Source organism: Pyxicephalus adspersus, chromosome 5, assembly GCF_032062135.1.
Source record: "Pyxicephalus adspersus chromosome 5, UCB_Pads_2.0, whole genome shotgun sequence".
NCBI lineage: Eukaryota > Metazoa > Chordata > Amphibia > Anura > Pyxicephalidae > Pyxicephalus > Pyxicephalus adspersus.
Window position 1 is genome coordinate 37,882,508 of NC_092862.1, and position 17,591 is coordinate 37,900,098.

Sequence of the window (17,591 nt, forward strand, 5' to 3'; positions counted from 1 at the left end):
AAAATTTTAAAAAGATTCCCAGCTAATTGTTCAGTGTAAAGAGAACACACATTAACACACACATAAAGTTGCTTAATTTATCAAACCATTACCTCCTATTTACAGCAAGACTATCTAAAATACATATCCAACACATCAGATTATGAACAGTCCCCTACGCTAAATTTAAGGCATTGATTACAAATTATTATTGTGGATAATGAAGATCTAATGTGTGTACAGAGCTTGGGAGTCAACCGTAAAAGTACAAAATGTCACCAAGAGGATTTTTAGCGACGGAACATGCAAAGTCTCATTTGTCAAAAAAACTTTTCCTTCTGGTGGCTTGTTGTCTTTTGCTTTCCATGCACGGTGCATGCACCACAGAGATTAGAGCTAGAAGCCTGAGGCCATGCTACTGTCAATGCACAAGAGTTACATTATCAGTGGCTACCCAGCAGCCAAAAAGGATTGCCGTGAACCTTCAAGAGTGGGTGGGCAGTGACGATGGCTTTGTGTCATGCTGTGGGACAGGATCTTATCCTATCACCCCTGCATCACTGTCAACACTGGAAGGCACCAACAAAAAAGGTAGTTACCCCATAATGGGTAAGTATACTGTACAAACTTTCTGATTATGTGAAAAGCTCACCTATGTCAACAAGTTTATTTACTTTTAGCCATTATTATTTTTATCCATATAATTCTTTCTTTCAGCTTTGTAAATTAAAATGTTTGTGACACTATTAAAAATAAATTACTACTGACAAAATAATATTTATTAATATTTTTTTGCAAATTGAACATTTGAATTCTCCTAGATTATAAGTTCTTCAGGGCAGGGTCCTCTCCTCCTTCTGTGTCATTTGCAACCCCTATTTAAGGTACAACGCTGTGTAATATGTTGCCGCTATATAAATCCTGTTTATTAATAATATTATTAATAATAATAATAATAATATTATTATTAATATTAATATTATTAATAATAAAGAAAATTACCTAGAGGTAAAATAATTGTTTGAGTTAAAATAACTCCTACATCTCAGTCTTTTGACAGCCTTTTTGTGCTTTTGCATGAATAAGTAAAATTAGTACTTCAGAGCCAGATGCCATGAACACGTCTTATCAGGTGCCAAACATATCCTGACAGTTTAACATTTAACAGAAGACAAGACAGCAGCAAATCTGCAGATTCCTGGCCCCTTTGGGTGATGTCATATCCTACAAAATCTCTGTCTTTCCTCTCTGGAATATGACTGAGAACATGTGCATTTTGAGATGACATTGAACAGGGTTGATTTAGTTGAACAACTTACTTATACTGGAGGGTGGGGATACTGATGGGCTCCGTTCCGAGTAGTGCGCTTTAGTTATGACTTCATTTTGTTCAGGAATCTCTTCCCTGTTCATGCTAGGAGTTGCAGATGTTCCTGTAGGCTTTTCTCTACCAACTGAAAAAAAGGAAAGTATTAGTAAATTCATATGTTAGTCATATGCAATAGTGAACTGTTTTACTTATATATCCATATAACATAGGTTATGTGACAGGTTTCCTAATTTTTGCTCAAATACAGTTATGTTTGGCCAACAAGAATGATACATTTATGAATGGAGAGCCCAGATATGCCTCTTGCTGGTGCGGTAAGGACTTTTGGTGCCTAAACTCAACCCTAATCTTGTTACCTGAATACAAAAAACAATATGCAGTATTTTAGATAAAATTCCCATGCAATAAAGTGTTGTGTATCTAAAACCTAAAAACAAAAATGTATTATATTACACCTTACCAGTCCCTAAATGTAGTGAATGCTTTGTTTTCCGGCTTATCTTGAAGAGGGCATCATGTGAATAACATTCTAATCTCCTTTAATGTCTATTAATTTTCATCTTTAGTGAATATATTGAACAGAATGCAAAGATGGGTTTTGGATGGACCATATTTCCCCCATTTTTCGCTTCTGGTGTTTTAGCTGGAGGATATTTTTCTTAACAAAATGATGCTTTACTTTCAATTTATTCTTGCATTGCACATTTTTTTCATTACAAGCAGCAAGCATTATGCTCCTACCTAACAAATTACATCTGCATACCTGTTCAGTGTATTATATTTTCATACAAAACCAAAAAATATCTACCATTGTTCTACAGCAGGTATTTGTGCTGGATTCCATAAATCAATGAACACACACAACTATACAACATAGCCCATTATAGACAATGACAGAGCTTCTGGCTGAGCCCTGTCCGCGACGCTCTTTATTGTCAGCTGAAAAAACGAATTTACAACAAATCACTGTCCATGTTTCTTTTATGATCAATAAACATAGCTGTATTTGTAAGAAGAAAGGATGTACTGTATAATCCGATGGATTTCTTGTAATAGGCAACAACACGGCATATCTTTGCCTCCCCATGTGTGGTGAGTGTTAAATATGCAGTAAATGTACAGGATTTAATCCCCACTTCTGCTAGTTTCATCTTTCATCACCCAGTACTCCCCTTATACCCCATAAACAAGAATATTTTCCAGCAATATTCCAACATCTAGTAGTAAGGTTTACTGAAAGATTAGCTGCTGCAAGAGCGTTGTTTTTAAATATATGCCAAATCATTTGGATAGGATGTTGGAGCATTAGGGTCTAAATACTTTCATCCACATAAAGTATGATGTACATTTCACGAACAATGTTTATCTGTTCTCAGATTTAACTCCACCAGGGCTAGTTTAAATATAAGATTTAGAAACAAGAATTCAACCGTAAAGAAAAAGTATATTAGAAAAACACATTAGCCATAAAGATACCAAACAACTTTGCCAAAATAGCATATTCCGTACTATATATACTTGAATAGAAACCACCTGTATAAAAATTACTTATTTTTAACTAAAATACAGGAAAATATTTTGCATAAACCTAGGTCAAAACCTGTGGCCTTAACTACTAGGATTAAAAACAGTTGTAACTAAAAATGGCAATAAATCCACCGAGAATAAATACTTCCAAGGTGTTAGTTTTACCATATCTATTAAAATAATAAATATAAATAAAATCACATGGGCTCAGCCTGTATATCTTTTTACCTCCTTTTCACAGTATTTTGTACTTGTTTGTACCGAGTTGATAATGATAGGTCACTTAAATGATTTGTTGTATGTTATTGATGACCTCCAGTTGATGGCAATGTGTCTATGTAAAGTTTGTAACAATCTCATGTCTCATGGCTCTGATTCAAAGAACTTGCTACTCAACACCATCTACTGAGTATTCCTTTTGTAGTGGAATTTTGAGGCAAAAAAAAATTTCTTGATCTTGATTTATACCCGAGTAAATACAGTAAACTTTTTAACTGCCAGGAACCATTAAAGCAGAAGTAAAAAAACCTTTACTTTTAAAGATCCATAAATCCATTCAGAGGTTTTCTGCATCAGGTCCTGCACCATCCTGGAATCCTCATTCGCAGCAGCGCAAAAGAAATACCAGACGCCGCCACCTCCTTTGCCCTTCTTACGCCTTCTGCCTATGTCACCCGATCTCGCACTGTGCAGGCGTTAGATTGGGTGGCGTAGATGGGGAAAAAAAGAATGCTCATCTCATGGCACATGCATGAGATCAGAATTTTACTTTTTACTCATTGAAGAAAAAGCTCCTTCTGCGCATGCTCGAGATCAGGCATGGGCAGAAGGAGCATCCAGAAGCTTCCTGGGATGCGTGACTAATGTATCTCAGGAGGCTCTGCACTATAATTTTGTCTTTATTGCTGCGGTTATAAAGACAAAAAGGAGGGCATTTACTTTTTTTTTAAAGAAGGGTTTAAAACCCCCTCCCAAAAAAGAAAGTAATTTTTACCTTATATAAAAAGGTTGTCTACCCTTTTGTTTAAGGTAAACATTTTAGTTTAGGTCTGCTTTATATATAATTATTTGAGTAGACTTTCGTAATCAATGATGAGCACAAAGCTTTACAATGTGACTTTGTCCTGAATGGACACAACATCTGCTTTTCTGAAAAAGCTTGTGGTTTACAGAGCTCAGCAACTCTAGCTTAAATTTACAGACACATCTGAGTCAAAATGAATTACTAAATTAGTCAAAATTATAACTAAAACCTAAATCATACCATTCTTTGTGGACTGACCATTTACCATACACATATTCTTTAATAACTGTAATCACACCTATATAGCTCAGTATACATTTACATTTAATAAAATACATACATTTAATGACCTTGGGGTACAATACGATGTTCTTCTCTCCTGTATGTATCACCGGTTTTGCAAGTCCATTGGGCAGCAGTCCAAGATATATTCCTTTGCTTCTTATGGACTCCAGGGTCACTGACCCATTTTCATAGTTTTTCTCAACTTTGAAATGACAGTATTCATCTCCTGTGCCCTGTAAATAAACAGCTGGTTAGAACAGTTGTAACAATTTGCAGATTTGCTTAAAAACACAGGTAAATATCTCATTATTGTGCTGGTAGTCAATGAGTTAAGGCCATCCGACATACGGACGACTCCTATATACTAACGGAGCTTCTCTGCTCGTCCGTGTGCAGGATGGAGGCTTGATGGGGGAGGGGTGTGGTTTGCATGACTTGCAGAAGACCTGTTCTGACTTACATACAAATTCAACTTGAGAACAAACCTACAGTCCCTATCTCGTATGTAACCCAGGGTCTACCTGTATTTAAAGTTTTGGATTTAAAGATGTAAATGTGTTAACTTTTGTTTTAGCTTTGGATAGAGTTATGAGGGGATGAAACCCTCATCATGTTTAAATTGCTGTCTGGGTCCCTACTAGGAAGACTCATGGAACTCCTTCTATGTGTGCTGAAGACTCCGGGAACTAAATATCAGACAAAGTTCAAAAGTTTGTGTTTTCACCAAAGCAGGAAAGGAGGGGGAATCTTTTAATGGGGACATGCACTATTACTTGTCTTAGGACAGATTTACTACATAAGATAAATTGTTGTGTCAGTAAGACAAACAGTAAAGGGAACGTTCTCATAGAACACATATGGCAAATAAAAAAAAATCTGTTACACAGGATCCCAAGTTTTTGTGGATGCCTCCTTAAAAGTTACAACAACCCTTAAAACACCACCCTGATAAAAGTTTGCTGTGAATGGAGCAGCAGCTAAATATGATCTCAAATCAACCATAAAATAAAAACAGAGACCCCCAATAAGAAAAAAGGCTACAAAAAAGTTAATTGCCCAAAGAGCTAGCTATAAGTTTAAAAATACAGTTTCCAAACTGACCAAAATTTCTCCCTATGCAGTTTGCTAAATTTCACCACAGCAGCATCTATTTCATAGACACTGTGGGTGCTCTGTTCTACTTTTCTTAGTTATATTTCAATATCTTTATTACGTTTTTCATTTTCAAACAAACAAAAAAACAATACATATGATTTCTTTATATACCTAAAAAAAAACAAATTATTCCATTCAACATTTGACAGAATATTGACTTCATACAACTAATCTCATAATGTCTGATAAATATATCATTACATTAATTTTCTGTTACACTATTCATTTTCAATGCATTAATAAACTCCAAGAAGACAAAAAACAAAAAAAAATGGGGGAGAATGAACCTATTGAGTGGGGGAATCTTTCCCACATAAAGCGTCTAATCTGTGTTATATCTAATTCTACAATTCTAATTACAAGCAATACATTACAAAAAAAGTAAGTATCTTTAACTATGATTACAATCTTGTTTACTGTGAGAATAGATTTCTAGTAAAATAAAGTGATAGGGTGGAAGAAAAAGAAAAAAGTGGCAGATGAGGGAGAAAACTCCCACAGTGGAAATCTAGTGTGTGTTAATTTTTCTTAGTTAGAGGGCTGGATCACCCAAAGGACCTCTTTATTGGCCCTCCTAAGCCTGATGTTTATAGTTCAAACATCATGCAGTGCATTATGGGTCAGAAAGATTCTTCAAAACAATTCTGCATAAAAAATTGAAGAGACCACAAATCTGAAACATGGAGGATACAATTGACACTCATTGCAAATTTTAACCCAAACCTTATGCCTGCTTATGACCTCATAGATATTTCAAAATTAGGAATGCAAATTATTTACCTCTCCATCACATTTGCCATTCTTTAATTGAAGATACATTCTGGGCCGTGTTACACTTTCAAACATACACACAGCAGAACCAATTTTGTGGACTCTCCAATATGATTCCACTTTTTGCTTTCCTGCTCCATTGCAGGATCCATCACTTCTTATACACAATGCCTGGCTCCAGCTAGTGGTGAGGAGTATAACTGCACCACTGTGGAAAATTCCCTGAAGCACAAAGCAAAATATATATTATTAATTAAAAATGCAAGTAATGTCATTCCTAATCCTCAAGTAAAACAGTTCTCATTTGTATTAAACTAATATTTTTAATTATTTGTTATTAAAATATATAGGTGAACTTGTTTTTCCTGCTTGAAATATGCTTTTCTGTGATGCTTGAACTATTTGACTAAAATGTCCAGAAGAACACTTTAGGTGTGTTAGCCTGTTCAAAGTCTTATTATTAGCATCTGCCTTCCATTACTGTTAAATATTCCAGTGGTGAAATAATTGATATTTAACAATGTAGCCTTTCCCTAACACTTTTGTTCTGGGGATCCTCATGAATATATTTACACATTTTTTCTGCTTCCTTAGTTTACAGAAAGTCAGAGGGTTAAGGAAATACAGGTCTGAATTTTTCATTTCCTATGGACTGTGTGGGGCTTAAGATTTTCTACAGTTAGGATTCACGATCCCCTGGCTGTAGATGGTCAGTAGATATAGCCAGTTCTTCCTTTAACTGGGTAGTTAGGTATTTCATTTTTGTTCTTGCTACTCCTCTTACATTCAACATTGAATATTTTATTCATATTCCTATTGAATATGAAAAGAAAATGTTTATTATTTTATTGATCACAAGTTGAGTTCTGTCCATGAGAAAGTTGGTGTCCATTTTTTGTCTGGATTTTGTAATCAGCACTTTCTAAATGTTATCTACATTGACCCTGGATGGACATAAAGGGTTATTTTATTGGCTCGTCTATAACATTTTACCCAGTACAACATCAGTTTTTAAATGTTTTGGAATACATCTAAAAGCATGTGATAAAATGTACCTATTGTACCAGCTGAGATGCAAATTTTTGGACATGCTGTAAACTCATGCATGCTCAGTCTCAGCCTTCTTCAACAAAATATGAGAGGTTGGAAAACATTTTGGAACAAGGTGGTGTTTGCAGTGGTTTGCATCATGGTTCCTGGGGATAACAAAAAGATATTGGCAGCTCTTCCATTGACATGTGAGCATCCAAATGTGGATGCTTTCCAACCACAGTGAGCAGCAGTTGTATGTGGTGGCATTGCAGTGGTTGCTGGAGGACCAGAGATGGTCCATAAACCAAGCCACCCTCAACCACATGATACAGCGTTTGTGAAATTCTGTGGGCTGATTCAATTTCAATAGGTGTGCTTGGGATTGGCTAACTGTCTGAAAGCAGCCACTTGCAGGAAAATACTGACATGATTTAAATGGTGACTTACAGCAGACAGGCAATGTTTGCAGGGAGGCTGTACATAGGATATGTGTACATAGGTGTGAAGCTTACCAGGAGCCAGGGAAACAGTTTTTGACAAATAAGATGTTACATGTCTCTTGTGATAAATAGTACTATCTCCTTGTGTTTTTTCAGTTTGGATATGCTTTAACATTCTGCTTTTTTAGATAGCAGGACAGAAAAGGAGAACTTCCAGATAAATAATAAGAATTAACACTCACTGACTTGCTGATAGAAAGTAATGTATTGAGTAAAATAGAATAGTTATTCTAACCCAAATGACTTCAAAGCCTTCTGCTTCTGGCCAACCCAAAGCTCCCATTTTAGAGGAGACCCTCATTTACCTAAAAATCATGTCATCCCTCTCACTACAATATATACAGCAGTTCATGTTTCCCTACATTCCAGATTCAGATGCTTTGGTGAAGAATACTGAGTGGTCTTCTGAGGATTTTTCAGTTTATGAAAGAAGAAATTATTCATCTTATTTAAGTGCACATTTCTTCAGATTCCCCTACAATAAATTATTCATATATTTATTTCATTTAGTATGAGAAACCTAACTTGTATATTTGATACCTACAGGTATTAATGTGCAGAACAAATCATGAAGTTTAAAAAAAAATTAAATATTTAAAATACAACGCATGGAGAGATTAATAGCAGAAGATGAGAATAAGACGGAGCAATAAAGGCTGACGTGGTCGGCTTGGGACTGGTTCAAAGAATCATCCCAATTTAAATCGATCTGGCAGTAAACCTTGTGGAATGTAAGGGAGTTGTATATTTTGCTATAATTGGGTCTTTAGTGGACTCTGGGTTTGTACATGCAAAAGGCCTGTCGGACATTTCCCCCCTGCCCCTTGCCCAATCCCACGCTTACCCTTGGGCTAACTGTTTTGCCTTTGTTTATGGTTAGGAATCTATGGTGGCATCCCTGGTTGTAACCAGAGAGGGGTCAGAGAGCGGATATGAGGCTCTCGAGGGTTATTCGAGTTATTGGTTTCCTAATATTTGTTATGGTTTCTCACTCAGGCAACAAAAACTGTTCGATATGGGGTGTTTCCCTTTTGTGTTACCTCCCAACCCCTATATGTTTTTCCCTGTGGTTGACCCCATTTTATTTTAAGTAGCGATATGTCAATGAAAAATGTCACTTCTTGTACAATGTGTTATTGCAATGAAGGGCTGTGAACCTCCGTGTTTATGTATGTGCCATTTTCTGTACCTGTTTTGTTATGTTATTATTATTCAATAAAAAAAAGGATTGAAACAAAAAAATGAAATATATATGCCAATATACTAAATATACCAGCAACCAGTAAAATGTAGGACAAATTAATAAAGAGTTACACCAAATATCATTGTGTATAGAATTTTTAAAAGTATAAAAGAAAAGTGCAATATTGCAGGCATTCAAGGTAGTAATTTAATATTCTTATAGTAATCTCATGATCCTATTTATAGTTGTAATAATATATACATTACCAAGGGGCATTGAGCAAATGTCCAGAGTAGGATGTGGCCCCACCTAAAGAATTATTGGTTGGGAGGTCATTGAGAATATAATGGCATAGAGGGGGGCTGTTGGGTATTTTATTTATTAATTCACTTACATACCATAACTTTTATAGATAGCTACAGTAGTCAAATTTAAGTCCAATGTCACATGTTAATGTCCTTATTTCAGATATAAATGAAATTGAAAGGGTTCAAAGAGCTACTGAAATAACAAATACCATGGCTTTTTACTGCATTAAATTCTTTTTATCCTTTTGATCATAAGACACTAAAGTGTCAGGGTTAAGAACCGTTATAATTCTGTAATTCATATTGCATGTTTTGTTAATCAGGCCATTAAATGAGGTAAGTGAACAGAAAAAAATGAGTGCTATACTAAAAAGAAATGATCATGGATAAACCTGACACAAGAGTTGGAAAATACTTTTCACCTTCACATGCACAGCAAATTCTTTAGAGATGTCAGCATAGCCGGTAGTGTTGTCATCTGCAGGTTCACCATCACTGTTAAAGGCAATGGTCATGCCAGGCATCCTAGTGGATTCCAACATAACACATCTGTTTAACTGAACATGGACCAGCAGCTCACATAGAACACCACTGTTTTCCTGTAAAAACACAGTACAAAACACAATGATTATTCCCTATTTTATTGTAATGTACAGCGACTTTAGTGCATGCCTATGAGTTTTGATTGAAGTATTTTCCATGAAAGTATTGTTATATAACTTGCAGGATGCAGAGCCTGCATATTAACAAACATGTTTTTTTATAAATATCGAAATAACAATCATACATTTTTTGTATAATAGCACATGGTGATACAATTGTTTTCAATTGTAATCCCAAATTTGTGTACCATTAAATAGGTATACATTTCCTTTGAAACTATTTCAATGGCCAGTAAATAAATGTTACAATGATGTAAAGATTATGATGGCAACTTTCAACTGTCGACTTTCATGCCATACATGTTTATAATGAGAAAGGCATACATTTGTAAACTAAACTCAAAGAAGATGTTACACAGCTTTTGCAATTTTCTGCAAATCATCTGTGTGATCAATATTTATTTTGTAATTGTAATTCTTTATTATAATTTATTAGGACGCTAGAATAATATATTTGGAAGAAACAGCAATTTTCACTTTGTAAATATGGCAACTATGTTATAGGGCACAGGTGAATTCTGTACATCATCTAAGTGTGAAGTATACAAGAAAAATAGGTCAGACAGCATTAAGTATAACAAAAACATAATCAGCACAAACAGAATGTATTTAATGCATCTTCTATAGGAGTCATAACTTATTCATTATATAAAAGTACACAAGACATCCCTGCAGCAAAATCTAACTTAAAATGGTTCATTATACATAGATGACATGATCTGCTGATGGAAGGCGTTGTAGTGAACAACATTCTACCAAAGAAGAAGAAAAATGTAACACTATAAACATAACTAGAAAGCGTGTTCTAGGGTAAACTGTAATCATAAAACTTTTCTACTGCCCTAAAACAAAAGTATAATCTTCATATACATACCATTGCACTTGCTTTTCCCTTGTCAAGTGCCAAGGAAAGATTTCTGATGTGATGACTTCTAAAAACACGAACATTTCCTCTTTTCACCATTACATCAAAAATACCTGCAGAGTTTTAGGAGAATTTTATTATTGAATGTCACCAATACTATATTGTTAAACAGAGTACTTACAGGATGTTAAAACAGGCACCAATACACATTTACAGGGGTACACAACCCTTGGGCCTCAGACTGGTACCACGCCGTGGGCTGTGCCGAATCAGCTTCACACATCCCCATTGGCTGTAGGCTTTGCTGTGACAGGAAGTAACCGCATCCTCTTACCTGTCAATTTATTCAGCCAATCATCTAAGCCAGCTTGTGTGATTTGCTGACGGAAATGGCAAGAGAGAGGAGAAGACCTACGTGATTGGCAGAACAAAAAGGTTGGGGAGAGGACTCAGATCCTTTGTGTCACCGAGAAGAGTGCAGCCAATGAGGACGGAAGCTCTCTGTATATTATGTGTTATATTATGCATTTGAATCCCCCCCCTCCGGGTTCATTGAAATATTGCGTACATTACCTAAATATTTTCTTTTCTTTCACAGGGTATACTAAATAATGGTTTATATCAGTGTTGCCTAAAATATTAGGCCTGATGTATTATAGTTCTGCAAGCCTGGTGAAGATATGCTTTCAGCAGTGAACCTGGGTGATCCAGCAAACCTGGAATGGATCTGGTCCAGGATTGAAAATATTTGCTAACAAAAAGCTATTTGCTGGATCACCCAGGTTCACTGCTGAAAGTGTATCTTCTCTATTCTTGGAGAACTGCAATAAACCAGGGTCATTGTCTCAGTGTAGCATCAAGTTATTGTGGCTGTCTACTGTCCTGTAGGGTAAATTTACTCCATGTGCCACTATCATTAGCAAAAAAAACCCACAAAACAGAGAATTCAATGTTAATAGAATATTTACCATATGTGTCCTTTTTATCCCCGAGGGCATCCACCTGTCCACCTGGGGTAATGCGGATAAATTTCTTTGTTGATTTGCAATAAAACTGCAAACTGTTTTCATGCTGATATTTCCATTTCTCTGCATCCCACTACATTAGAAGTATAGCATAAAAATTATATAATGTACTTTACGGCACTTAAAATTGTGTATACATTATATTGAAAGAAATTAGCACGGTATTGAGTATTTACAACATACCATTTCCTTTTTCTTTAGTTCAAATTCATGCCCTGTGAATTTAAGAAACATTGCATTTTAAACCAGGATTATCCATTTGCACCATATAAACAAGCAGCATTCATTTGGTTACTTACTGGCTGGGAGGTCAGCGTCATCTAACACAGACAAGCGTCTGACAATTTTTCCATCATCCTCTCCTTCATCCAGCCATCTAGAAAAACAAAGGAATGATGAGTTTCTTTCAAAAGCTGCATTTTTTCCACACTGTGCTTTTTCCATATTTTTATTGCAGTAACAATAGATTGTCACATGTCAAAGCATTGTATTTAAATGTGTCTATTTAAAGCAGGGGTGTCCAAAGTTCTCTCAAAGAGGGCCAGATTTTGTGAGGTGAAAATGTGTGGGTGCTGACCATTCAGCCTAACATTCTTTGAACCATTAATATTAAATGCAAATTAACAATTTTATGAATTTTTTTATTGCAAATGGCATACTTTTCATTTCTTAACACAGAACACAAATAAATCTAAACAGGTTTTTAACCAAAATCATTCTGGCAAATTAAAGCCTACGTTCTCTTATTGTACCCTGACTTTTTTTTTAGGGGGTCTGGTTAAACGTGCCAGTGCAGCTGGCCACTATTCTCATGCCAAGCACCATAATAGTTTCTTTGTGTTTTATTACATATATACACACACACATGATTATGTTCCCAAGTAACTAACAGTTGTAAAATTCAACAATACCAGTAACATATAAATATTAAAAACAAGCGAAAATACAGCAAGACATGCAAACCACATGTGCATCAATCATCCTCAATGGGTTTCGTGGATCTGGTCCACTTCTTCAAGAGGGGAGATTTCTCATGACTTTGAATTTAAGTAATTTTAAGTAAAGTTATTTAAGTTACTCGTCAACATATTCGGGTGTATATGTGTATATATATATATATATATATATATATATATATATATATATATATATACACCCTTTAAATTCCCTCATCTTTTCTTTTTCTACTATTTGTTAATTTCGGGATGTGGCAGGTGTAATTTTGCTGAATCTAATGTTGGAAATTCTACACATTCTACACATTTAGAAATAATTTTACACATCTGCCTGATCTGCAGCAGATCCCTCTGTACATTCCACATGTCCTGATGGTTGCTCAGTAACAAGGAAAGTACGCCACATATAGGCATGGGGGCGGTGTTGTACAGAGCCCAGTGTCAATGCAGGCTCCGTACAGAGCACGTACTCAGGGTTAGTGTGGGTGTGCTTTGCGCCGGTCTCGCACAGCACACACCCACCCACCAGGGTGGCGTGAGAGATTCCTTGTCAAAAAACAATACTATGCGGCCCGTGTGTGTGTGCACAGGGAATCTCCTACCTTTGTAGTAGGCGTGTGCTGTGCGGTACCTGCATGAACCACGCCCACTCTGATTCCAAGAAAGTGCTCACCTTGGAGCTTGCATTGACACCGGACTTCGTGCGGAGCACTTTCTTGGAATCAGAGTGGGTGTGGTCTGTGCGGGTCCCGCACAGCACACGCCTACTACAAACGTAGGGGATTCAGCATAATCATCAGCATAAAAGGAAATCATACAAACAGAGATTTTCATTGACTTCTTTGTGATTAGTTCTGTAAATATACTGAATATAGAATATATTGACATTAAGTATTTCAAAAATTTATTTGTGTATACGTGGGAATATCTGAGGTTATTATTGAGATCAATTATTTCAAAAACTAGCGCCAATCTAGCAAAACTAATAACATATTTGGAATCTGTGCATCAAACATATTGTAACCTAAAATTACTTTAATCTGTTTGGCAAAAAAATGTTTGTTGACCAGTGTTAATATTATTATCCAGTATTTACATAGCGCTGAAATATTACGCAGCGCTGTACAGAGTCCATAGTCATGTCACTAATTATCCCTCAAAGGGGCTCACAAAGTAATGTCCCTACCATAGTCATATGTCATTGGTACAGTCTAAGGCCAATTTGGGGGCAAGCCAAATAATCTAAATGCATGTTTTTTGGAATGTTCAAGGGGGAGGACTCACGCAAACATGGGGGGAACCTGCTAACTTGCATAAAGTGTCTTATTTATTAAAACTCTCCAAGGCTGGAGGGGACACACTTTCATCAGTGAAGCTGGGTGATCCAGCAAACCTGGAATGGATTTCTTAAAAGTAATTTGCTATTTGCTAGCAAATGTTTTGAGCCCTTTACCAGATCCATTCCAGGTTTGCTGGATCAACCAGCTTCGCTTGGCAAGAATTGCCAAGGGTGGATACTATTACAAATAGTGTATCTGAGAGGTTTATCTGCCTACAAAATTCCTCACAATTTAACAAGAAACACAAGAAGGAAATTGGAGGGACAGAAAAATGATTACACTATTTTTCTTGTCACCAATTTGAACAAAAATTATGTTTCATGACAGAATATAAAGCCATGCTGATTTTCAGATAATGTCATAGTATTAAACACTAGAACAACCATTCTTAGCAAGATTTCATTAGTTGCTCTCTGAGTCGTGCTGGAATATGAAAGATTTTTGCATTTCAAATGTTCCTTTTATGAAAAGTTTACACGCACAATGCTTTTGCGATGTTCATCATTGTCTGCTATCAAGAAATAAAGATCTTTGAAATGACAAAGATTAAAAACTCTCTAAATTCTTTTCAGTGACAACACAAACAAGAGGTAAATATACATGTATTGCTTCCAGCAAATTGTAAAGAGGAATATTTTAGTAATTTAAAAAGTTTTTACTAGCTGCTAAATAGGATTGCCATGCTGAAAAACCTTCCCTTGCATTGTATAGGAAGCAATGTAAGAGATTAATCATTATTGTATTATGTGCATTATTTATTCAGTTTTTTCACTTATTAAGTTGGATGTAAAGTTAGGAACCAACAATAAAATGCAACATCCTAAAACATCAATATCAACACTGCAACACAATGGTTCGAAACAATGCAGTGAAAAAAGAAATCCAGAGAACAATTCTGCTTCATACATTACATTGCAAATGAAGTTCTGTATGTGACAATACTAGAGAGGCTGGTTTGTGAAAGCATATGACACATGCACGACTCCAAGACTTTTCCCCAATCTCTTTCTCAAAATTTTGCACATTTAAAATCACCATTTAAACCCATCTTTTCAAACATGTCTACCCTTCTTTTTCTGTCTCTTAAACCCTTACTACTTACTATTCCATATGCCCCATTCCTATGGCTTGCTCATTCCTCTCCTTTTAGATTGTAAGCTCTTTTAAACAAGTCCTATTTAATGTACAGTGCAACTTAATATTTTGGTGCTATATAAATATAATGTATTATTATTATTTTTAATAATAGTAGTAATAATCATAATAATAATAATAAAGATATGACATGAAAAAAGACTAAGTACTGTATTTTAAAGTGGGTGTATATAGTATCATCAGCAGGGTGGACCATTGTATTTAACTTAACTTAACTTAACCAATAAAAAAAAAAAAAAAAAAAAAAAGGAATTGTACTAGTAATATAATATTATTATGACACATATGATGTAAGATCATTAGGTAAAATATAGTAGAGTATGCAGTATAAAACAATGTTTTTCCTTTGTAAATTATTTATCCACCATTCCACCAATGTAATTGAGATGAAGGAAGGCAGACATGTTTAGAATGCAGCACGGGGGCCGACCAGGACTCCCACCACTGTTTTTGAGAGGGACAAAGACTAGCCCCCCCAGGTTCAGAATTTGTGGTATTCACATGATTACCACATACAACTATAAGGGGGTAAGGTCTAATTTGGGCATCCTATCTGAGGACTTAATATATGTAACATTTTCATTATAGGATTGAGATATGCCTAACCCTTCTAAAAGTTTTCATATGTGTGTAAATTTTATTATTTTGATCTGCTGCAATATTGTGTGGGGCCCCTTAATTGGTTGCCTATCCCTTCATTGCAATCTGTGAGATTAAGCAGAAGAAGGTAACCCACCATTAAACATCAGTGGCACAATAGTGGGAAATGGCCTTTTATCAATTAGGAGAGCCACTTCACACTTATTGACCATATTAAACCATCTAAATATTGTAAGTCAAAAACATAATGTTGAAATCAAAAGAGTAAACCTCCTGGATGTAGATGTAATTATTTAAAAATACATAATAAATGCTATTCCATGATTAAAAAAAGCTTTATAAAATCTAAAACATAAAACTCATTAACTAAATTAAAATTAACTAAATTAAAATTTAATGTATTAAATACAGTTCATGAGGTTATGAGATAGTAACTTCTTCAAACATTATCTATTCTATATTTGGTAAGTAGGTATTTTGGACAGCTTTCACACTTCTTTTACGAAAAGTAAGTTATTACAAAAAGTAAGTTGTAAAAAAACAGCAAAAAATTTAAAGCTATTTTAAATAAAGTTAAAGAGATTTTTTTCAAACCTGTAGCATAAAAAGGAGTATTCCTTGTCTTTAAGTTCATCATAGACATTCACTTTCTCCAAGTACCAACCATTGCCTAGCAATAATAAAATAATAATTATAACATGTACATGCCATATAAACTTATTCATAATCAAACTTGATTTTCTGAATTTGTCCAGGTGTTACAAAAAGCCTTTTAAAACCTCTTCATGTATGAAGTCGCACTCTTGGCACAAAAAAACACTTGTAATTGAAATGTCAGTGTATTTGTTCTAAAACAGCATCTGCAGAGCAGATTTAGTCATCTTGAATAAATTAGGAACTGTGCAATTCAAAATCTAAATAATGTACCTAAAATTGACGCCCATTTTGCTGAATACAAAATACGGTGGGCCATATCTGAAAGTCCTTGGCACGTAAATTTCAGAATATAACTTGTAATTTGGACTCTGCTAAGGTTCCTATACTTTTTAAATACTTAACAGGCCATGGGTTTACAGTTTAAACTCTCTTTGAAGGAGCAAAAGCACTCATCTTGTATCAGTTTCCCCACTGTATAAACTGTACCCTGCTGGTTGCCCTGAGTTGTTTAGGGTAAATAATATCCAGTATCTTTACAACGGTTAGTCTGAGGACATCTTGTAAGTGCAGAGTGTCCTGAACCTCAAATTAGCCCCAATTCTCTGCATCCTCCAGCACCAACCAGCAGAAGAGATAAAGCAAACAAGAAGAGGACACATGCACCTGGAAATCACATGACCAAACCAAAATCTTCTAGAAAAGTGTTCAACCTCCCTGGCCACCTGATTATGTCCGTATATTTCTTAGGAATAACTCCCAGGTATGATAAGTTTGAAACACAAATCATAAAAAAAATATAATAAATAATTATAAATATTAAATATAAAAAATAATGAATGTATTCATTTTATTGAAAAATTGAAAAATTTAAAAAAAATTAAAATTTTTTCAAACAAGAGAACAATAATAGAATAAACTTTTGGATTTATTGTTTGGATTCATTCGCTGTGATCAATGTTTTAAAAGCAGATTACAATGTAGGTAGATTGCAATGCAGGTAGGATTATATTTTCCACCAAGCCATGCCTCCTCAGCGTACTGACGCTTCACGCATCATATTGAGCCGAGGATGTGATGCAGAACCCGGCTGGGGTTTGCTAGAGGATGCCGCTGGATCGGGGGGAGCAGGTAGGATTATTTTTTTGCTACCCCAAGTGTGGCTCGGGGGTTACCGCTTTTGATACAAAAAAATTCACCCCGAGCTCGGGATCACTCGGGATCACCGTCGGGGGGTAAA

At 35.4% G+C, this 17,591-nt stretch overlaps 1 protein-coding gene across 2 annotated transcripts in view; it reads right to left on the minus strand.

The window, feature by feature from the left end:
- The window catches only part of RP1 (RP1 axonemal microtubule associated), a 198,862-nt gene that overhangs the window by 137,061 nt on the left and 44,210 nt on the right, over positions 1-17,591 (minus strand). For both annotated transcript variants that reach the window (XM_072411198.1, XM_072411197.1), the window contains exons 9-17: positions 16,292-16,367; positions 11,946-12,022; positions 11,830-11,861; positions 11,590-11,719; positions 10,631-10,734; positions 9,517-9,693; positions 6,081-6,293; positions 4,201-4,378; positions 1,299-1,433 (exon numbers count right to left, since the gene is read on the minus strand). In XM_072411198.1, the coding sequence (XP_072267299.1) occupies positions 1,299-1,433; positions 4,201-4,378; positions 6,081-6,293; positions 9,517-9,693; positions 10,631-10,734; positions 11,590-11,719; positions 11,830-11,861; positions 11,946-12,022; positions 16,292-16,367 (1,122 nt within the window). The remainder of the gene's footprint in view (positions 1-1,298; positions 1,434-4,200; positions 4,379-6,080; positions 6,294-9,516; positions 9,694-10,630; positions 10,735-11,589; positions 11,720-11,829; positions 11,862-11,945; positions 12,023-16,291; positions 16,368-17,591) is intronic.